Source organism: Pelophylax lessonae (assembly GCF_965119305.1).
Source record: "Pelophylax lessonae genome assembly, chromosome: 1".
NCBI classification, from domain to species: Eukaryota; Metazoa; Chordata; class Amphibia; order Anura; family Ranidae; genus Pelophylax; species Pelophylax lessonae.
Genome location: NC_138768.1, coordinates 391,923,163 through 391,944,938, shown reverse-complemented (window position 1 = coordinate 391,944,938; position 21,776 = coordinate 391,923,163). Strand labels below are relative to the sequence as shown.

Below are 21,776 nucleotides of genomic sequence, written 5' to 3'. Positions count from 1 at the left end.
CTGACTCAGAGAAAGGAATTTTACGGTAAGATTTTACAAAACTCCGTTTTTACTAAATATCTCAATGCACACAAGAACCATTTCCAAGTTTTTGGACAAAACTGAATTTTACAGAACATTGGTTTAGCTCCATTACATGAAAGTAAGTTTAAACTCTTAAACTAGTTGAGGCAAAAATTAATACACCCCACAAGAAAAACTACTACATCTAGGAACAGCACCAAATCTTCTAGGCATGGAATGAACAAGTTGTCAACATATTACAACATCTATCTTTTTCCATTCTTCAAGAACAACCTTTTAGATGCTGGATGGAGAGTGATGCTCAACTTGTCTCCTCACAATTCCCCATAGGTGTTTGATTGGGTTCAGATCAGGAGACATACTCTGCCACTGAACCACTTTCACCTTGCTCTTCTTCGGAGATGCAACAGTGGCCTTAGATGTGTGTTTTGGATCATTGTCTTGTTGGAAAAGTAAATGATGACCAAGGGCATGGAGTGATGGTAGCATCTTCTTTCAATATAGAGAAGTTCATCTGTGAATTCATGATGCCATCAATAAAATGCAGCTCCCTGACACCAGCAGCACTCATGCAGCCCCACAGAAGAACACTGCCCCCACCATGTTTCACTGTAGGCACCATGCATTTTTCTTTTTACTCCTTACCTTTGCGATGCCATACAGTTTTTTGAAGCCATCAGTTCTAAAACCATCTATCTTGGTCCCATCACTCCAGAGTGCAGATACCCAGTAGTCTTCTTTTTCAGCATGGGCCCTGGCAAATTCTAGGCAGGCTTTTTTTGTGCATTGGCTTTAAGAGATGCTTACTTCGTGGACGACACCCATGCGTGCCACTCCTCTATAGTGTATGCTGTATTGTCACGGAAAACAGTCGCCCCAGTTTGGCTTTCTACTTCTTTAGCTATCTGCAGTGAACTTGCATGGCGATTTTCTTTAACCCTTCTCATCAGTAGACTCTCCTGTCGAGGTGTTGACTCCTGTGGACAACCTTGACGTCTCTGAGATGATTACAGTTCCATCAATATTAAATTTTTTGTATTACTTACAGGGTTCTTATTGATAAGAAAAGCTTTGCTGATTTTCTTGTAGCCTTCACTTTTCTTGTGTAAATAAATGCTTTTCTTTCTCAGGCCTTGACATTTCTCTTCCATGTGGGGCTATTGCTGACCGCACGAAATGGGAGGAGTTTGCCCTTTTTAAAATCAACTGTCTGCTGGACACCTGTTCAATGAATAATTAGACTCGCCTTTAGTTGACTTCTTGTTAAGAAGGGTTTTGTCCTCTAAAATTTAGTATTGCTCCTAAGATTTTCATTGGGGTGTATTCATTTTTAGAACATGCTCTTGAATTCATTTTTTTAGGGAGAATACTTTTTTCAGTGTGCAAACTGCAAATCTTGCTTGCAATAAATGGCCCACATTTGTGAGAGTATTTTGTAGTATAGTGTTCCATAGAAAGTAATTGTTTTCTGCCAAACCTGTTGGGGTGTGCTCATTTATGCTGAGCACTGTATATATTAGTTGATATTTTGGTTTGAAAAGAATGCTGTCATTACACACTGAAACACTGTAATGATATGTCGTATAACAAAACTTTTTTTTTTTTTTTTTGCCCAGGATGAAAACATGATAAATTTTATCAAAGGTGGGCTCAAAATCAGGACAAGTTACCAAATCTACAAGTATGTTTCATAACCTAAATAAGAACTATTTTCTTTTGTTCTTATATTGTTGACTCTTCTCCTTTGCGACTGGTTTTTCCATTGCACGGAAATACATTTTAATTTTTTTTTTTTTTTCATTTAAGAGAATGCCATCAACTTCTTTCAGGAATGGCCCAAGACAAAAACCCCAGTGACTCTCGCCATCAGTTTGAAGGAGGTGTTAATATGGGCATAGGAGCCTTTAATCTGGTGAGAGTTTATCCACAGTGAGTTATTGGCAAAGTTTCATAAAGGTCCATAAGGGAGAAAACTGTCAGTTTTTAATGTGTTCATATGTGCACAGCTGGAAGACTAATAAAGGATAAAGATAATTCTTTCAGAATTCATGGGGGTACAATAGGTTGTTCAAGGATGGCATATACCTTAACTGCTTAGCCAACAATAAGGGTTTATATGAGCATCTTTTCTAATGCTTGAAAGACAGTTGTACCTTTTTATACAAGTTGTCCTTTAAAGCAGACCTACCCTTTCCCTTTACTAAAATGCTCATGCTAACTAAATGTATTTAAGCAAACCAATAAACTTACTAAAGAGAACAAGCTTCTTTCTTCAATTTCCACTTTTCCACAGGTTCTTCCTGGCTGGACTCCACATACTAGGCCACCATTTTAGCAATAGCATCATTATTTGTTTTGTAATGACCCATTTATGATGTCATGCAAGATGTCATTGGGTAGCCTGTTATTGGGTATACCCCGACTCCTCTGAGTGCAGCCTACTCATTCTAATACTTGCCTCTGTGCCTGTTCAGGTTATCCTATTTGTGTGTCCCTGTCTGGAACAGCACAACCTTTGTTTAGAAAGTGCCCTTAATAGGTCCTTTTCATCCTGCGTACATTCACTGCAGCCCTATTCATTCCTATGCGGGAGTCCTACGCTTCAGGACTACTGGAGGCTGACTTGAGTATGGATGAAGAGGCCCCAGGGAGGAAACTTTCTAAATAAAGGGGTCCACACAGTGAAGATTTCTGGAATTATAGCAGAGGTAAATATCGGACTAGGTGTGCTTCACTCTGGGATGGAGATTCTGGGGGGTGGTATAATTGTGGCACCATGCCAAAAAGACAACGTGTACAAAGTTGAACTGTCTTTTAAAGTGCAACTAGCAGTACATTTTTTTTTTTTTTTGTTTGGTATGTATATGCCAAGTAAATGCCAAGTAATATCTAAGTACCAACAACAAGTAAAAATTACCTCCAAGATTACAGTAGTGACCCGGGCATTGCCTTGGTTTGCTCCTCTTTCTGGAAAGGGGGCATCATCTTTGTTCAGGTGTCCTCTAATATAAGCATCTACTTCTTAACTGAGATGCTGGGGTTAGAAAAGCTTGGGGAAGTGCTTTGTCCTGCCTGCAGCAGACTGATGATGTCAGTCTAGGCAAAGTCACTGACTGGTGCCCAGGATTAACGTCCAAAAACAAATAGAGCCATGCTGCTTGTGTGCTTGAGTCTAGGTAAGTTAAAAGCTCAAGTGGCACAAAAGTACTCAAGTGCCAAACACACCAAGGTATTCCTTTTAATGGCAGTTTGTGAAACTTCAACTGTTAACTGTCCAAGAAAACACTGGTTTATTGCGTACGCTGGTACCAGTCAAGGTTTGAAAGTCCCTAATTGCAACTGCCAAGGTAGAATATATATATATATATAGTAGATTATTTAAAGAGAGGTTTGGGGTTATTGCATATTTATACTTGCCTAGGTGGTTACCGATACTGCATCTGTCCCCCGGTGCCTCTGCACTGAGAATCGAGTGATCGAATACCGCTGATCGCTCGGGTTTGACAGGTCCCCGAGCAAAGAGCTGCTGACTGTCAATGGAGCGCTGGGCTGTGGAGGGGTGGGGAGCGACTGGCTTAGCCTCTCATCGGCTTGCTGAGAGGCTGAGCTGGGTGTCAGTCCAGGCACCTGGCGGATACCAACTCCATGGTCATGATGATGCGGTGCCTGGACCAACATCTGTGACGTCAGCGGAGAGCGGACTTCAGACCGCTCTCTCTGCTGAAAATGGGTCACAGGAGTGCAGAACGATCTGCACTCCTGTGATCCATAGGAGATGTACAGCCAAACGAGCTGTAGCTGTACATCTCCTTTTTAATAGCTGGAGATAAGCTTTTGTCTTGCATGCTGTATGTCTCCTTTGCGCCTTTGTAACTCTATTTTTTTTTTCCATAGATGCTTTCTCTTTTACCTTCAAGGATACTCAGGCTGTTAGAGTTCATCGGATTTTCTGGAAACAGGGTAATTTTTTGGTTTTGTAATAGTTTTCAATATTTTAAAAAGGTACAGACTCGTGTGCTGCATGAGATATTTTGAGAGGAATAGATCTTATTATAGGGCAACTATAATAGCTGTACTGCTGTGTGAGCTTTAAGTCATGCTATATATACATGCTATAGTGCAGTATTTAAAGTGCACAGTTTTCAGTTAGATCAGATGTGGGGAAGCTGTTTAATCTCTGCAGGTTTTTTTTTTATCTGTTCCTTTTTTTAATAGAAAACCTTAAAGTGGCTGATACATTCTTTCCGACCCTTTGCTAGCTAGGGTGAAATTATAAATAACATTATCGTATTTTAATAATTGGCTTGTCTTTTTGCTAATCATGTAGTATGGTAAAGTTCAGGACATTGAGCTGGTTAGGGATGGTGTGATTGGAAGAGCATTTCAGTTTGTAGTGCTGCAATCTAGAAACACTGGAAAGGTGTCTGCATCGGATATGTCATGACATAAAATAAAACCAAAAGGAAAATTTTATAAAGCTATGAATTTGACATTCTCCAAACATTTACTGCGTCTGTATCTTCCTGGTGCATGTGTACCTCCACTTTTGTTAAGGAAAAAAAAGAATCTGCGTGATCTATGTACATTGCAAGGATTTTAACAAACTTTGTAGCAGATTTTACTTTTTGTTTTCCTAAGGAAAGAGTGGTTTCTGTGTCGTGCAAAGTTAATGCGAAAGGCAGTGACTTTTTCATTATTAAGCAACAGCTGCATTTGCAGGGTACTAATGATGAAAAAAAGGCAGGATTTGGATCCTTTAAGACGTGATTAACCCTTTGGGAGTATGACATTTTTGTTGTAGAGGATGCCCAAATTAGATTTGTATCTTAGTGCAGACTTCTAGGAAAATCAGTGACCCAATCACACAAGCAGAAAATTACATCTCTGAGGGGTGTTCTGTACACCATCTGTGTAGAAATCCCCTCCAGGTAGCCATATTGCATTGCATTTTACAGAAAATTACAGCACTGCAGATTGAAAATGAAATGTCATTTTTTTATAACAGTATATTAAAATATGGCTTGTCGCAATGGTATATGATATGATATATAATATATTTTTTTTTCTGTGATATTCTTTTATCGTGAAAGTGGAGATACCCTTTAGATTACAGTGAATGATTAACCTGTAGTAGATGTGAATGTCACATTCACTACTTTATGAATAGTAACTTGGAATTCTGTTATCTTGTTAAATAGGTGGTTTGATGTCTGATTCTAATCCAGAAATGAAAACAAGAAACTGTCATATATTCTTTCCATTCTGTTTTATATTTAATTGTGGGATTATTTGAATTGTATTAAGGAAAAAAAAAAGAAATCACAAATTAATTCACCTTTTTTTTGTAAATAAATGTTTTGATCCGTTAATTTAATATGGAATGGACATTGGAGTAGGGTACCAAATTTTAATCTAGTCTTATCAAATTGCTATGTAGATAGAGATTTAGACTGAAAAATGCATTTCTCTTAAGTTCATTGACACACAGCTCCTTTTTCTTCTTAACCATTGAGTTATACTGCCCCCTACAGGAGTAGGACACTAGGCAGGAAAAAGCCTGAATACGCCTATGAGCAGTCTCAGGGGGTATACACCCACACTCAGCCATAGGCACTCAGTTTTTTTCTATCGTAGCCAGGAGTGAGGACCTAGTTCCTTGCTGGGATCTCTGGTCCTGGTGATTTTTTTTTTTTTAATGGAATTTTGCCCTATCTTTCTGATTTTGTTCCTGTGAGAATCTGCAGTCAATTTCCTGACTGGGTTATGGACGAAATAATCTAGATCCAGAGAATCCCACCAGTCTGGCCAGTGAGCACGTGCAGACCGCAGCTCCATGCTAGGTCGACCGCATCATAGCCCCCCTGGACTGCGAGTTAAACTTCTTGCGAGGACGCATACGCAGCGCTTCTCCTGGCTGACAGCACCCACATTATGATGAGGCATGGTCTGTCCATAGCGGTACCCACCCTGTTTCTGGTATGGTAAGTAGCTGTTCCCCCATCTACACCTGGGGGGTTTTGGGGTGGACGTGGGCCCCTGCCTGGGACTGTAGGACCCCTGGGTCCCCCCCCCCCAGCCCCTCTAAAATTTCGGTGGTCACTGTGGGTCTTTTGCCCCCCCCCCCCCCCTCTGGGTGAGCTTATGAGCTGGCTGTTGCCAAATGCTCTTAAGGGGACTGGTTAGGGCTACAGTTTAACTGTAATGCCTCTTTGGATGCAGCTCCTTTGATTTCTAGGCTGTCTGCGTCCGCAATGGTCCTTCGGCAAATTATCTGGCTGAAATGCTGGTCTGCAGACCAGACTTCTAAGAAGGCCTTATCGGATTTCCCCTCTGTAGGGGATCGCCTGTTTGGAGCTTCCTTGGATGACATCATTGAGGGTCTCACAGGGGGGAAGAGTACTCTTCTTCCGAAGACTACCAAGGGCAAGGAGCCCTGTCGTAGATGTGGGCCATTCTTCTCGGCTCATAAGAGCCCTTTTCATCCCTCAGGGTCCCAAGACAAGGTATCAAAGCCCTTCAGGGCCTCCACCGGAGGTTCCAAGAGAACCTGGTCTAGCAAGCCATGAGCGGGCTCTTCCAGACCTGCGGAAAAGGCTTCCTCTACATGAAGGGGCACCCTCATCCATTTCTGGGGTGGAGGGGGGACGTCTTCACTGGTTTCCGGATCCATGGACCTTCCTGGTACAGGATGAGTGGGTCCACAAAGTCATTTGGTCCGGCTACAAGATCGAGTTTTGGTCTTATTTTCCGGAAAGATTCTTCCCTTGCAACCTGCACTTGTCCCCAGATCGCTTACGGGGTCTCTTTGGGGCAGTGCAAGACTTGTTACTTTAAGGGGTGGTTGTCCCGGTTTCCGACTTTCGGAACGTTTTCGGGGCTTTTACTCAACCCTCGTTATAGTTCACAGGAAGGAAGGCAAGGTACGTCCGATTTTGGACCTCAAGGTGCCTAACTGCTTTGTACGGGTGCAGAAGTTCCGTATGGAGTCCATTCGCACGGTAGTGGTGTCCCTACCTCTGGGATTTTCTAGTTTCTGTTGACATTAAGGACGCCTACCTGCACCTTCTAATATGTGCCGGTCACTAATGCTTCCTCCGTTTTTGACATGGGCGAGGAGCATCATCGGTTTGTGGAGTGGACCTTTGGTCCCGCCTCTGCTCCTTGGGTCTTCACAAAAGTGCTGGCCCCAGTGCTGGCATTGTTTAAGTCAGTGGAGGATTGCGGTACTGGGGTACCTGGACGATCTTCTGCAAACAGGGTCTTCCGACTGCTCTGATGGACAACTGGAGATTGCTCTGTGAACTCAGAAGGAGTCCATCTGCATCTTACTCTGGAGTGTTTCCTCCTCTGGAAAAACTCCAGACATTGCAGGAGGCAATTCAGCTTCTGCTATTCAGTAGATGGTCATCCCTCCGGCCTTGCATGTGTGTGCTGGGCCTGATGGTGCCCACCCTCGAGGCGGTCTATTTGCACAGTTCCACACAAGATCTCTGCTAAAGAGATTCTCGTGAAATGGGACAAGGATGGTGGCTTCGTTCTCTGGCACTTCAAAAGGGAAAATCCTTTCTTCCCCTGTACTGGACGGTTATCACCATGGATGCCAGCCTGTCTGGGTGGGGAGGCGTCCTCAGTATAGATGTGCTCAGAGGAGCTGGCATTCTAAGGGGGGCTTACCAATCTGTTCCAGCCCTCTAAAATTTCTGTCAGGACTCCTGTGCAGGTTTAAAGCAGAAGGGATTCCGTCCAGACTGACGTTGGCGGTCTTATTACGCCGATCGTGCCGAACGATGTTCCTTGGGGACTTCCTCTCAGGGAGAGACTGCTGTCCCATGGACCGATCTCCCTTCCTGCTTTACAGTCGCTGGCTTTGACGGCTTGGCTGTTGAATGCCAGGTGCTGAAGGATGGAGGTTTGCCTGAGTCTGTGATTCGCTGTTAAAAGCTAGTAAATATACTTCTAGGAAGATCTACCATCGTACGTGGAAGACGTACATTGCCTGGTGTGAGTCTCTTGGGGTTAATCCTCGGTCCTTCTCGATGGATCGGATCCTAACCTTTCTTCAAAGGGGGGCTGAACAGAATTTGGCCTTGAGTACCATCAAGGGCCAGGTATCTGCTTTGGTGGTCTTTTTCCAACGTGTGTACTTTTCTTCGACATTTGGTTTCTTCAGTGTGCGCTCCGTTGCCACCCTGGGATCTTAAAGTGGTGCTTTCAGCTCTACACAAGCCCCCCTTCGAACATTTTCCTGGAGGTTTCCCTGCTTACACTGCCCCATAAGGTGGCCTTTTTGGTGGCGTTATTGGTGGCGTTATCCTGTCGTTTACCTTATTGGTGATTCACAAGGATAAGAGGTGCTTCGCCCCTGTCCGTCTTTTCTTCCTAAGGTGGTCTAGACTGTCATTTGAATGAAGACATTGTGTTGCCTTCCCTTGTTCCAGGCTAAACATCCAAAGGAAATTGCCTTGCATGCCTTGGATGTGGTCCCGGCAATTGGGGTGTACCTCCCAGCCACAGTCTTTTAGGAAGTCAGACTCTCTATTTGTGCTCACGGACAGACCACAAAGGGTTGTCCACTTCTGCGACCATTTCAAGATGGATCAGACAGACGGTGGGTCAGGTTCCTCCTTTCCCTGTCGAAGAGCAATCTACTAGGGCGCTTGGTTTCTCCTGGGCTTTCCGTCATCAAGCATCAGTGGTGCAGGTTTGCAAAGGCAGCCACCTGGTCATCAGTGCACACTTATACAACATTTTTATAAAGTGGATGTGTTGGCATCTGCAGATGCTTCTTTTGGCTGCAGGGTTTTGTTTGCTGCTGTTTAGATGACCTGGTCCTCTTTGAGGGTGCATTGTTTTTTTCAGGTGAGCTCCAGTTGTTTGTGGTTGGGCTGCAGGTTACCTGGTTAGCTTGGGAATTTTTTTCAACTTTTTTGCCACCCCTCATGTTTAACACTGCTTTGGAGCGTCCCAATTATTAAGAAGAATCAGGAGCTGTGTCCGTCAATGAACGAGAGAGAAAAATTGGATTTTTGACTTACCGTTAAATCCATAGTTACATAGTTACATAGTTAGTGAGGTTGAAAAGACACCAGTCCATCCAGTTCAACCTATGATGTGTGTGTGTTTGCTTTTAGCCGTTCATTGTATACCCCTGTATGTTGTGGTCTCTAAGGTGCCCATCTAACAGTTTTTTGAAACTATCAATGCTCCCTGCTGATACGACTGCTTGTGGAAGAGAATTCCACATCCTTACCGCTCTTACAGTGAAGAACCCCTTACGCATTTAAATCCATTTCTCTGATGTTCATTGATAGACATAGCACCCACCCCTCTGTGGAGTTGGCTTTTTTCTGACACTACTTGTAACAAAACTGAGTGCCCTATAGCTGAGAGTGGGTGCCTAGTGTTGTCCTCATGTAGGGGGAAGTATAATCCACTGGTTAAGAAGAATCAGGAGCTGTGTGCCTGTGAATTGGATTTTACGGTAAGTCAAAAAGCCCATTATTTCCATAGAAATACAGCTAAATACATTGCTGAACCCCCCCCCCCCCCTTTACAGGACAGCCCCCACTTTACAATACAGCCCCTCTTTACAGTACAGTGCCTGCTTTACATTACAACATCCCCCTTTACATCACAGCCCCCACTTAACAATACAGCCCCTCTTTACATTACAGTGCCTGCTTTACATTACAGCCCCCCTTTGCATCAAAGTCCCACATCTTTACTTAATGTCTTTTGTCCCCCTTTACATCACAGCACGTGGATTTTACGGTAAGTCAAAAAGCCCATTATTTCCATAGAAATATAGAAATACAGCTAAATACATTGCAGAACCCCCCCCCCCCCCCTTTACAGGACAGCCCCCACTTTACAATACGGCCCCTCTTTACAGTACAGTGCCTGCTTTACATTACAACATCCCCTTTACATCACAGCCCCCACTTAACAATACAGCCCCTCTTTACATTACAGTGCCTGCTTTACATTACAGCCCCCCTTTGCATCAAAGTCCCACATCTTTACTTAATGTCTTTTGTCCCCCTTTACATCACCGCACCCCCAACTTACATCAAAGACCTCCACCCTTTACATCAGCCCCTCCTTCTTTGCTTCACAGCTCCTCTTCACAGCTTCCCTTCCTTGCACCTCAGTCCCCTTTGCAGCCCCCCCTTACTTGCATCTCAGTTCTTTCACAGTCCCCCTCCTTGTCTCCCAGTCCCCTTCACAGCCCCCCCCCCCATTTCTTGCACCCCAGTCCCCTTTACAGCCCTTCTTTATCTGCATCCCAGTCCCCTTCCCAGTCCACCTCACAGCCCCCCTTGCATCTATTTCACCTTTACAGCCCCCCTCCTTGTACCCCAGTCTCCCTTCATTGCACCCTGTTCCCCTTACAGATCCTAATTACTTGCACCCCAGTCCACTTCACAGCCCCCCTTCCTTGCACCCCAGTCCACTTCACAGCCCCCCTTACTTTTCCCCCAATCCCCTTCACAGCCCCTTCTCCTTGTCACATTATCCCTCACAGCCCCCCTTTACTTGCATCTCAGCCGCCCACTTACTTGCATCCCAGTCCCCTTCACTACCATCCTTCCTGGCATCCCAGTCCACTTCACAGGCTCCCTTTCTTGGACCCTAGTCCCCTTCACTGCCCCTCTCCTTGTATCCCAGATACCTTGTATCTATTCACAGCGTTGCCCCCCCCTTTTTTTTTTTTCTTTTTTTGTATACTGGTCCTTCTTACAGACCCCTTTCTCTACTTGCAATCCTCCAACCTTTTCGATCCTATCCTATACAGTATGTAGAAGGCGGAAGGCATGGCATGTCTGGACTGAGGGCGGGATATGCTTTTCATGTTAACAGGCAGGGGATTGGTTTCTAGGACCGCCCCATATCCTACCAAATTTCCGGCTTGTGAACTTAAAAAACATGTCCCACCCTCTGCCCGGACATGCAGTGCCTTCTGCCTTCTATCTGCTGTGGATGAATGCTGTAGCAGTAGGAGAATTAAGCTTTAAGCCAGGAGAGGATACCCAGGCTGCTAAGTGGAGGAGCCGTGGTCTGCACAGGATTGCCTTGCGGTCCGTTTTTTAGTGATGCCTGTTCTAGTGGCTGTGCCAAGCAGCTTCTCTTCTGGATAGTAACCACAGGGGGTCACTTGCTCGGCACTGTCACCATTCACATAATTTCTTGTATTTCCAGTGAATGCATGACCTTCTTTGATTGGACCGGGTGAAAAGGTGATGGATTGAGGATTTATTTGGTATAATAAAACTCTACTGAATTTACATTTTTTTTTAAAAGCAACATGATCATTTAAACTAAACATTTACCTGTAATAAATACAAAGCCTCCAAAAAGAGTAGCTGTCACCCACACTCTCTTCAGCTACCTCCACCAATGGAATGTAGGTAGAGTTCTTACACCCATTTAGAGCACAATCCATTATCAAGTTCCTAAGCATGCATAATTCCGCACTGAGGCATCATCTGACCAGCAAACTAGGTTCTCTGAATCTCTGGTCTGCTGAAGCTGGGCTAAGATCTTAATTCGTAATTAGTAGTCTAAATGAGGGAGCCTGTTAACAGTGTTGAGTCATATTGTAATCACAAGTTACAATGAACTGGTAAGTATTAAGTTTCCTATGCGTTTAATTTATTTTTTTAATGAATGGTCTTCATTAATGGCCTTTTAGAGAGATTAGAGATTGTGCTTTGCTAAGCTTTCTATAAACTGGCTAAGCTGGCTATAAACACAACAATGCGTTCTCATGTGCAGATACTTGTCTGGTTGAAGATCTTTTAAATGGACACTTGAGTTTAAGTAAACCTGTCAGGAGAGAAAAATGAGGGGGCTATCATTGCTAATCTTCTGAAATTGCTAGGTGTCTGGCTCTTATGTTGACCATTTAGTTTCAATACTTTTTTGAGACACTTATTTGGAACAAGAATGCAGATCACACAAGTCAAACGTGCTGATCAGTGACTCAGATTATTGAAGCAAGAGGGTTAGCATTCTAGCCAGACCGCATTTTTTGAAAATCAAAGGTCAACAATAACAGCCTTTCTCTCTTTTAAGGTTTACATGATGAATGCATAATTAAATCCCCCTTGTATCAATGAAAAAGAGAACGGAGTATGGTTATACACCCCTAGAGTAAACTAATGGCACTTTTCCACTGCAAGTACCAGCTCGGCTCCACTCGGCCCTCCACGGTTTGGTACGGTTTGCTTTTCCACTAAAGTAAAGTGGGTGGGATAGCAACGATTCTCTGACCAATCAGTGGCTAGTAGTGATAAACAGTCAAGGCTGCAGGCAAAGGATTGTGGGATATAGTACCGGTACGGCGCTCTTGGAACCACAACTGAGGTGGTACTGTTTAAGCGAGACGTACTGTTCGGTTCCATGTAGTGGAAAAGCGCCGCCGCACCGAACCGTTCCAACACCGTACCATGCAGTGGAAAAGCTCAAAAGCGAGCCGAACCGTTCGGTTCCATGCAGTGGAAAAGCGCCATAAATACCAGGGGTTTAGTAGTCAGCTGAAAATACAGAAAACAGTGATTGTTTTCGATTTTCCTAATTGGCCAGTGTATATGCAAACTTTAATAACAGTGTCTTTTTGTGTGACAGGAGCTGGGCCTTCAACAGCTACGGGAAGGAGCCTCTGGAGCAAGCCTCAGGGCGATCCTTTGTGTCCTAACTCTTCTGTTTTATCATACTTATATATCATTAATCCTTGGTAAGCTTGCACAGACTACCAGTTTTTTTTTTTTTTTTTTTCCCCCCTAAATTTTAGCATTTTATATTTTCCTTGCATCATTGTTTAATTACAGAACTTTACTTTTGCACTTCACACTTCCAATAAAGGTATCAAAAAATACTATTCTATTTTCTGTTCTATATTATGTTTTACATTTTTAACACTGAAGCTTCTTCTCTCTTTTGAATTGTATACCACAGAAAAGAGCATTTAAAGTATAAATGGACTTACCGAAAAGAAATGTGTAATGTTCATCTATATATATATATATATATATATATATATATATATATATATATATATATATATATATATATATATATATATATATATATATAATATATGTTGAAGTTAAAAAAAAAAAAATTACTTGTGCAGAATCTGCTTCCTGGTTTGCACTGCTATTCACTACCTGCATTACTACCCTTTGCTCACTATCACGTCTGAGTCTGCCAAACCAATGAACTCAATATTTTTTATCTTGCCACTCAAGAGGAGCTGCAGTCTGCTCCCATAATTTGATGATAAAATGAAAACGTATTTCTCTTTCAGTCATTGACACAGCACTTCATCTTCTCGACCATAGGGTTATACTGTCCCCTACAGGAGTAGGACACTAGGCAGAGAAAAAAAAGCTTGAGCACGCCTATGAGGCAGTTCCTGGGGGTATACTCCCACTTCCTGCTATAGGTCTTCAGTTTTTTTTCAGCCTAGTCAGGAGTAAGGCCCTAGTTCGTTGCTGGGATGTCGGGTCCTGGCATTTTTTTCTTTTTAAATGGATTTTTTTTTTTTTTTATTATTTTGTTCCTGTGAGAATCTACAATCAAGTGCTGGACTGGGCGACGCACTGGATAATCTAGATCCTTAGGGTCCCCCCCAGTCCTGCCAGCGAGTGGGTGCAGACGGCAGCTCCAGGTCAGTCGCAAAATAGCCCCACTGGACAAGGGCTGACCTGCGAGATAAACGCCTCGCGCATACGAACTGGGTTTGGCATGAGTTGCAGTGTTTCCTCCGGGCTGACAGCATCCACATTAAGATGGATTGGTGTCCTTTCCGGAGCGGTGCCCACCCTGTTCCTGGTGTGGAAAATCGCTGTCCCCCCTCTACCCCTGGCTGGCAGGATTTTGGGGTGGATGTGGGCCCCTCCCTGGGATGGTCGGCCCCCCGGGCTTCCCTCCCTCCCAGTTCGTGTTCCCCTCCGTCTTGGTGGTTGATTGAGGCCTGTGCCCCCCATCTGCCCTCCTTCGTGTCCGCTTTACTGTTGGATCCCCCTCGCTATGTCCTTCAGTTATTTTGACCCCTTCACTTCCTGCAGTCCTGGTGTTGACCTTAAAATCAGCAGTTTCTCCAATCCAGACACCTTTGAGTTGCTTTCAAGTTCCTCTCAGGTGTCTGCAGCTCTCTCCTCTCCCCTCTCCCGACCTCTGAATGACATCACGCTGGGCTGAAACGCCAGGGCTCCCTTTCCTGTTGGGGTCGTTTTTTTTTCTGCTCCGGGGTCCCAATTTTCTCGTAGCCTTATGTGCTGCAGATCGGCGGCTATGTTTGTGTAGCCTTGCTGCAATTTTCTATGGTTTCCCATTGCAAATAGCGGTGGCAATGTTTTTGTAGTCAGATGGGCGGTGATTCAGCAGTCGGCCTCTAGGGCTGATACAGCGATGTTACTCTTCCTGATCGCCGCATGGTGTGCAGATAGTTTGGGCTGTGAGTAATTGACCGGTGCTTTTGAGTGCCCTTGTGGGACTTTCTCTCCCTCTTCCTGCTTTTGCAGCAGTAGTGCTCTGTGCTGGACCTTGTAGTGCTACAGCGCGGTTGGGTGTCCCTTTTTCAGTGTTCTACACTTTTTTGTCAGTTCCCCTCTTCATTCATGGAGTCTATGGAGCATGTTTCACCACCCGACCCCCTCTCAGAGGCTGCAGGGCCCTCCTGGGCCCAATAACTGTCTGCACTGACAGCGGTCCTTGGTGTCCAAAGTAGATTTGGTCCTGGGCAAGCTGGCTAGCATAAAGCGCCCCCGCCTCCATCTGCTTCTTCTGTCTCCTCAGACACAGAATCTGATTCTGCCGCCGCGGATGCAAGTTACCCTTCAGGGTCTGCGTCCACGCACCCTGCGTGCTCAGATAGTGAGGATGATTCCTCTGGTCCTCTAGCGGCACATGAAAAGGCGCTAGTGGATGCACTGATTGTATCAGTGCAGGAAACTTTGCATATGAAAGATGCAAATAACGCAGCATCAGAGGCATGGGTCACCTTTGGCAGCCACAGATCCTCAAAAGCGGCGAGGGTGTTCCCCTTTCCCGCCGCCTTTGACAATATTGTCTCAAAACAGTGGGGGTGCCCAAAATGCACTCTTGCAATCCCTAAGCATTTTGCAATGAAGTACTCTTACGAGGAGTCCCTCCTTTAAAAATGTACGGTACCTCCTGTAGTTGACTCCCCAGCTTCCAGGTTAAATAAAGCCACCGCAACTTTGGTTGGAGAGTCCCTGATCTTCTCAGACCAGGCTGATAGGTGGTCAGAGGCCTTGACCCGCCATATGTTCACTGTGGCTGGGTCAGAACCTAGGCTGTTATTTACTTTATTTTGTCCTAGTGTCACAAGCTATTACTGGGCTAAAATGCTATGCTGGGACCTGGAAGAGAAACCGCTGCCCCCTGCCTTTGTGGAGCTGGTGGATCAGTTGGTCCAAGGGCTACAGTTTCTATAATGCTGCTCCCCTGATTTCTAGACTGTCTGTCTCAGCAGTGGTCCAGTGGTTTTCTGGCTGAAATGCCGGTCTGCGGACCAGGCTTCTACAAAAAGGCCTTGTCCGATCTTCCATGCGTGGGTAATCGCCTGTTTTGAGCTTCCTTGGATGACATCATCAAAGGCCTCAGAAAGGGAAAGGGTACTCCTATTCTTCTTCAGGCTTCCAAGGGTAAGGAGTCCCGTTGCAGATGGGGACCTTTCTTTTCGGCTAATAAGCGGTCTTTCCGTCCCTCAGGGTCTCAAGACAAGGGATCCACGCCCTTTAGGGCCTCCGCTTGGGGTTCCAAGAAGTCTTGGTTGGGCAAACTACAAGCGGGTTCTGCCGGTCCTGTGGACTATCATTTCTCTGCATGAAGGAGCTCCCTCCCCCGTATCTGGGGTGGGGGGGATGTCTTAGCTGCTTTCCGGATTCATGGACCTCCCTGATCCAGGACAAGTGGGTCTACAAAGTCGTTCACTCCGGCTACAAGATTGAGTCTTCCAACCTGCGCCTGTCCCCGGATCACCTAAAGGATTTCTATGGCGTGATGCAAGACTTGTTACTTCAAGGGTTGATTGTTCCGGTTCCAAAGTTGGAACGTTTTCAAGGTTTTTACTCAAACCTTTTTAAGGTCCCCAGGAAGGAGGGCAAAGTGCATCCGATACTGGACCTCAAGGCGATAAACTAAACCGCTTTGTTCTTGTACAGAAGTTCTGAATGGAGTCCATGCACACGGTGGTGTCTTTCTTGCATCAGGGGGATTTTCTCGCCTCCGTAGACCTTTTAAGTATGCCTACCTTAACATCCCAATATGTGTCGCCCATCAGCGTTTCCTCCACGAGGGGCGAGAAGAGCTTTATCAATTTGTGGCGTTACCCTTTGGTCTCGCCTCCGCTCCTTGGGTTTTCACAAAAGTGTTGGCCCCCGGTTCTAGCATTATTGCCTCAGCGGGGGATGGCGGTACTGGGGTACCTGGACTATCTGCTCTTACGAGCAGATTCTTTGACTGCTTTGTTGGCCAACTTGGACATTACTCTGCAAATGTCGAGGGAGTTTGGTTGGATTCTGAATCTTCAGAAGTCTGCTCTGGTTCTGTCCACAAGCCTGGACTATCTAGGCCTGACTCTGGATTCATTCTCAGCCAGAGTGTTTCTTCCTCTGGAGAAACTTCAAAAGTTGCAGGAGGCAATTCGGCTTCTGCAATCCAGCAGACGGTCATCTCTTCAGACTTGCATGTGGGTGCTGGGCCTGATGGTGTCTACCTTCGAGGCACTTCCATTTGCACAGTTCCACACGAGATCTCTGCAAAAGGAGATTCTGGTAAAATGGAACAAGGAGTACGAGAGGGTCCCTGGTTTGTTGGTTTGATTCTCCGGCACTTCATCAGGGAAAATCATTTCTTCCCATGTACTGGATGGTTGTCGCCACTGATGCCAGCCAATCCGGATGGGGAGGTGTCCTCGGCAGGGAGTGTGCCCAGGGGGTCTGGTCTCTGGAAGAGTCCAGGCTACCAATCAATGTACTTGAGCTCTGAGCGATCAGACTTGTCTTGATCTTTGGACACGTCGTCTGCAGCGGTGTCCTATACAATTCAATCGGACAATCCCATGGCTGTGGCCTATGTCAATCACCAAGGGGGCGCAAGAAGTGTCCTGGCGGCTCGAGAAGTAGCCGGCATTCTAAGGTGGGCAGAACGATTCATTCCAGCCCTCTCTGCTGTACAGATTCTGGTCATCCTAGTGGCTCCAGACTGGCCTCGCCGGTCTTGGTATGCGGATCTGGTATGGCTGGTCGCCGATGCTCCTTGGAGACTTCCTCTCAGGGAAGATCTGTTGTCTCAAGGGCTAATCTCCCATCCTGCTTTACAGTTGCTGGCTTTGACGGATTGGCTGTTGAAAGCGAGGTGCTGTAGGATAGAGGGTTGTCTGACTCAGTGATGCCTACACTGTTAAAAGCTAGAAAATCTACTTCTGGGAAGATTTACCATCATACATGGATGATGTACGTTGCATGGTGTGAACCCCTTCAGAGTTCATCCTCGTTCCTTTTTAGGTGACTCGGATCTTGGCTTTCCTCCAACGAGGGGTTGAGCAGCACCAGGCCTTGGGTACCATCAAGGGCCAGGTCTCGGCCTTGGCGGTTTTCTTTCAACATCCATTGGCCACACTCATTGGTACATACCTTTCTACAGGACATGAGACGCTTTATTCCCCCAGTGCGGCAGTCCCCATTGCCACCGTGGGACCTCAATTTGGAGTCGTCAGTTCTCCAGAAGCCTCCCTTTGAAAATATTAGGGAGAGTCCCCAGCTTACGTTGTCTTAGAAGGTGGCTGTTTTGATGGCCATTACTGCATGCAGGGTGTCTGAACTGGCAGTGCTGTCTTGTCCACCTTACCTGGTGGTTCACAGGTTAAGGTGGTTCTTCAGCCATGTCCGTCATTCCTTCCAAAGGTCATCTCTGATTTTCATCTGAATGAAGACATTGTGTTGCCCTCCCTTTGTCCTAAGCATTCTAGGGAAGTTTCTTTGCACTCCTTGCATGTGATTTGGGCAATAAGGGTGTATCTGACAGCTATGGAGTATTTTCGTTGGTCAGAATCACTATTTGTCCTCACGGATGGACCTCACAAGGGCTGACTGCCTCTGCTGCGACCATTTCCAGATGGATCAGACAGACTATGGTTCAGGCTTATTCTATTAAGGGTCAGGTTCCTCCTTTCCCTGTCTAAGTAACACACTACTCAGGCTCTTTGTGCCTCCTGGGCCTTCCCTCACCAGGCGTCAGTGATGCAGGTTTGTAAGGCGGCCACCTGGTTGTCTGTACTCACATTCACTAAGTTTTTTATAAAGTGGATTTTTTGGCCGCAAAGTTTTGCAGGCTGCTGTTTAGAGGACTTGTCCTCTTTCAGGGTGTTTTTTTCAGGTGAGCTCCAGTTGTTGACATTTGAGCTCCAAGTTACCTGGTTGGCTAGCTTTAGCCTTGGGGAGGTTGTTTTGTCCTGCTGTTTCCACCCCTCATGTTTGACACTGCTTTGGGATGCCCCTGTGGTCAAAAAGATGAAGTGCTGTGTCCATCATTGAACGAAAGAGAAAATTTGATTTTTGACTTATTGTAAAATCCATTTCTCTCATTTTCATTGACGGACACAGCACCCACCGCTCTATGGAGTTGGGTTTGTTTCTTCTTACACTGCTTGTTACAAAACTGAAGACCTATAGCAGGAAGTACTGGTAGTATACCCCCAGGGACTGCCCCATAGGCGTGCTCAAGCTTTTTTCTCTCCCTAGTGTCCTACTCCTGTAGGGGGCAGTATAACCCTACGGTCAAGAAAAGAAGGTGCTGTGTCTGTCAATGAGAGAAATGGATTTTACAGTAAGTCAAAAATCCTATTTTGCTATTCTGAAGCTTCCCGCCAACCACTTTGCATATTATTTTATATATACTGTGATTCTGTACTTGGAGGAAGAAAAATGCTGACTATGACCCTAAGAACACCATCCCTACAGTTATTCACGGAAGTGGAAACCTGCTTTGGGGCTGTTTCTCTGCTAAAGGTACAGGCCGACTTTGCCGCATTAAGGGTCCAATGGACAGGGCCACATATTGTAAAATCTTGGATGGGCACCTTCTTCCCTCAGCCTGAACAGTGAAAATGGGTAGTGGATGGGTCTTCCAGCATGACAATGACCCAAAGCATACTACCAAGGCAACAAAGGAGTGGATTCAAAAAGAAGCACATCAAGGTTATGGAGTGGCCTAGTCAGTCTCCAGACCTTAATCCTATAGAAAATTTATGGAGGAAGCTGAAATTTCGAGTTGCCAAGTGACAGCTAAGAAACCTCAAAGATTTAGAGAAGAGTGGACCAAAATCCCTCCTGAGATGTGTGCTAACCTGGTCTCCAACTACAAAAAATGTCTTACCTCTGTCCTTGCCAACAAGGGTTTCTCCACCAAGTACTAAGTCATGTTTTCCTTGGGGATCAAATACTTAATTTACTCACTAAACTGCAACTTAATTTATAGCATTTGTTTTATGTGTGTTTTTTTTTTTCTGGATTTTCGCTTGAAAACTCTCCAGTCAGCAACATTTGCTGAGGAGAGCAAGTGTGGCTGATTGGAGACTTATTATCATTATTATTATTAAAAAGGATTTATATGGCGCCAACAGTTTGCAGCGCTTTACAATTTGAGGGAAGACAATACAGTTACAATACAATTCAATACAGGAGGAATTGGAGGGCCCTGCTCGTTAGAGTTTACAATCTAGAAGGGAGGGTCAAGTGAAACAAAAGGCAATAACTGGGGGGGGGGGGGGGTGAGCTGATGGAGAAAATGGAAGTATAGTTGTTAGGTGTTGGTAGGATAGGCTTCTCTGAAGAGGAGGGTTTTCAGGGATTGTCTAAAAGGTAATGGAGTATGAGATGATAGGACGGATTGGAGTAAGGAGTTCCATAGGATTGGAGAGGCTCTGGAAAAGTCCTGGAGGCGAGTATGGGATGAGGTGACATGGGAGCTAGAGAGCAGGAGGTTTTGAGAGGAACGAAGAGAGCTATTAGGTTGGTATTTTGAGACTAGGCTAGTGATGTAGCTGATGGCTAAACTGTGGATGGCTTTGTAAGATTTTGTTAGTATTTTGAATTTAATTTGTTGGGTGAGCGGAAACCAGTGAAGGGATTGACAGAGAGGAGTAGAGCACACTGAGCAATTGTTAAGGGGGATGAGTCTAGCAGCAGCATTCATGATGGATTGAAGGGGGGATAGCCTATGTAGAGATAAACCAATGAGAAGGGAATTGCAGTAGTCGAGACACGAGATGATCAGGGAGTGAACTAGGAGCTTTGTTGTGCCATTGGTTAGAAAGGGGCATAGTTTGGAGATGTTGCGGAGGTTGAGGCGGTAAGATTTGGACAGTGATTGAATGTGGGGCTTAAAGGAGAGTTCACAGTCCAATACAACACCTAGGACCTTGGCATGCGGAGATGGGCTGATAGTTGTGCCATCGATATTGACAGAGAGATGGTGGAAGGGGCACGTGGTGGAGGAAAAATTATAAGTTCGGTTTTGGATAGATTGAGTTTGAGGAAGTGGTGTGACATCCAGACTGATATAACTGGTAGTAAATTACTGATACATGAGGAGACTGAGGGAGTGAGCTGAGGAGTGGATAAATAGATTTGGGTATTGTCAGCCTAGACATGGTATTTGAAGCCGTGGAAGACTGACCCAGAGAGGAGGTGTAGATTGAAAATAGGAGAGGTCCAAGAACCGAACCTTGGGGGACCTCAACAGAGAAAGGAAGAGGAGAGGAGGAAGTAGAATTGTAAGTAGCGCTAAAGGTGTGGTTGGATAAGTAGGAAGAGAACCAGTGAAGAGTACAGTCACGGAGACCAAAGGCGTGGAGTTTTTTGAGGAGGAGGGGGTGGTCAACCGTATCATAGGCGGCAGAAAGGTCCAGGAGTAGGAGTACAGAATATTGTCCATTGGTTTTGGCCATTAGCAGATCGTTTGTTAGTTTTAGGAGAGCAGTTAATGTAGAGTGTTGAGGCCAAAATCCAGACTAAAGGGGATCAAGAAGGCTATTCTCAGCAAGATGGTCGCACAGTCAGTTGTAGACCAGACGTTCAAGGAGTTTGGATAAAAAGTGGTTGTTAAGATTGGTTGGGGTCCAGTGAGGGCTTTTTAAGTATGGGGCTGACTAGTGCAGGTTTTAGAGAGTTGGGGAAGATGCCAGAAAAGGTAGAGATTGAAGATGTGGGTTAGAGAGTGTAGAATAGATCCAGAGGGTGAACATAGCATTTGCGAGGGAACAGGATCCAGAGGGCAGGTGGTTAAGTGGACGTTGGCAAGTAGTTTAGCAATCTCGTCTATACTGGTGGGGTTGAATGAGGGAAGTAGTGATTGCACCTGTGGGCATGAAGTGTAAAGCATAGAAGGTATCTGAACAGCAGTGATCTCCTGACGAATTGTATCAATCTTCTGTTTGAAGTGGTTGGCGATCTCCTTGGCAGTGAGTGAGTTAGTGGGTGGAGGCAGTGGAGGACAAAGTAGAGAATTAAAGGTAGTGAAGAGTTGCTGGGGGCGGGATGATAAGTTGTTAATGAGAGTGATAAAATAGGTCTGCTTGGCAGTGTGGAGACTGGAATTGTATTTTTGGAGGGCTGATTTATAATGGTTGAAATCTTTGAGACCTAGTCTAACGCCATAGGCGCTCAAGAGCATGGCTATACTTTTTCAGATTTCTGTTTGCCAAGGTTGAAGGGGTCGGG

The 21,776-nt window shown here is 45.3% G+C and overlaps 1 protein-coding gene across 2 annotated transcripts in view; it reads left to right on the top strand.

The window, feature by feature from the left end:
- Positions 1–21,776, top strand: part of TTC39B (tetratricopeptide repeat domain 39B) — a 251,040-nt gene that overhangs the window by 159,097 nt on the left and 70,167 nt on the right. For both annotated transcript variants that reach the window (XM_082269292.1, XM_082269293.1), the window contains 4 exons: positions 1,641–1,705; positions 1,831–1,936; positions 3,919–3,984; positions 12,652–12,760. In XM_082269292.1, coding sequence (XP_082125418.1) covers positions 1,641–1,705; positions 1,831–1,936; positions 3,919–3,984; positions 12,652–12,760 — 346 coding nt within the window. The remainder of the gene's footprint in view (positions 1–1,640; positions 1,706–1,830; positions 1,937–3,918; positions 3,985–12,651; positions 12,761–21,776) is intronic.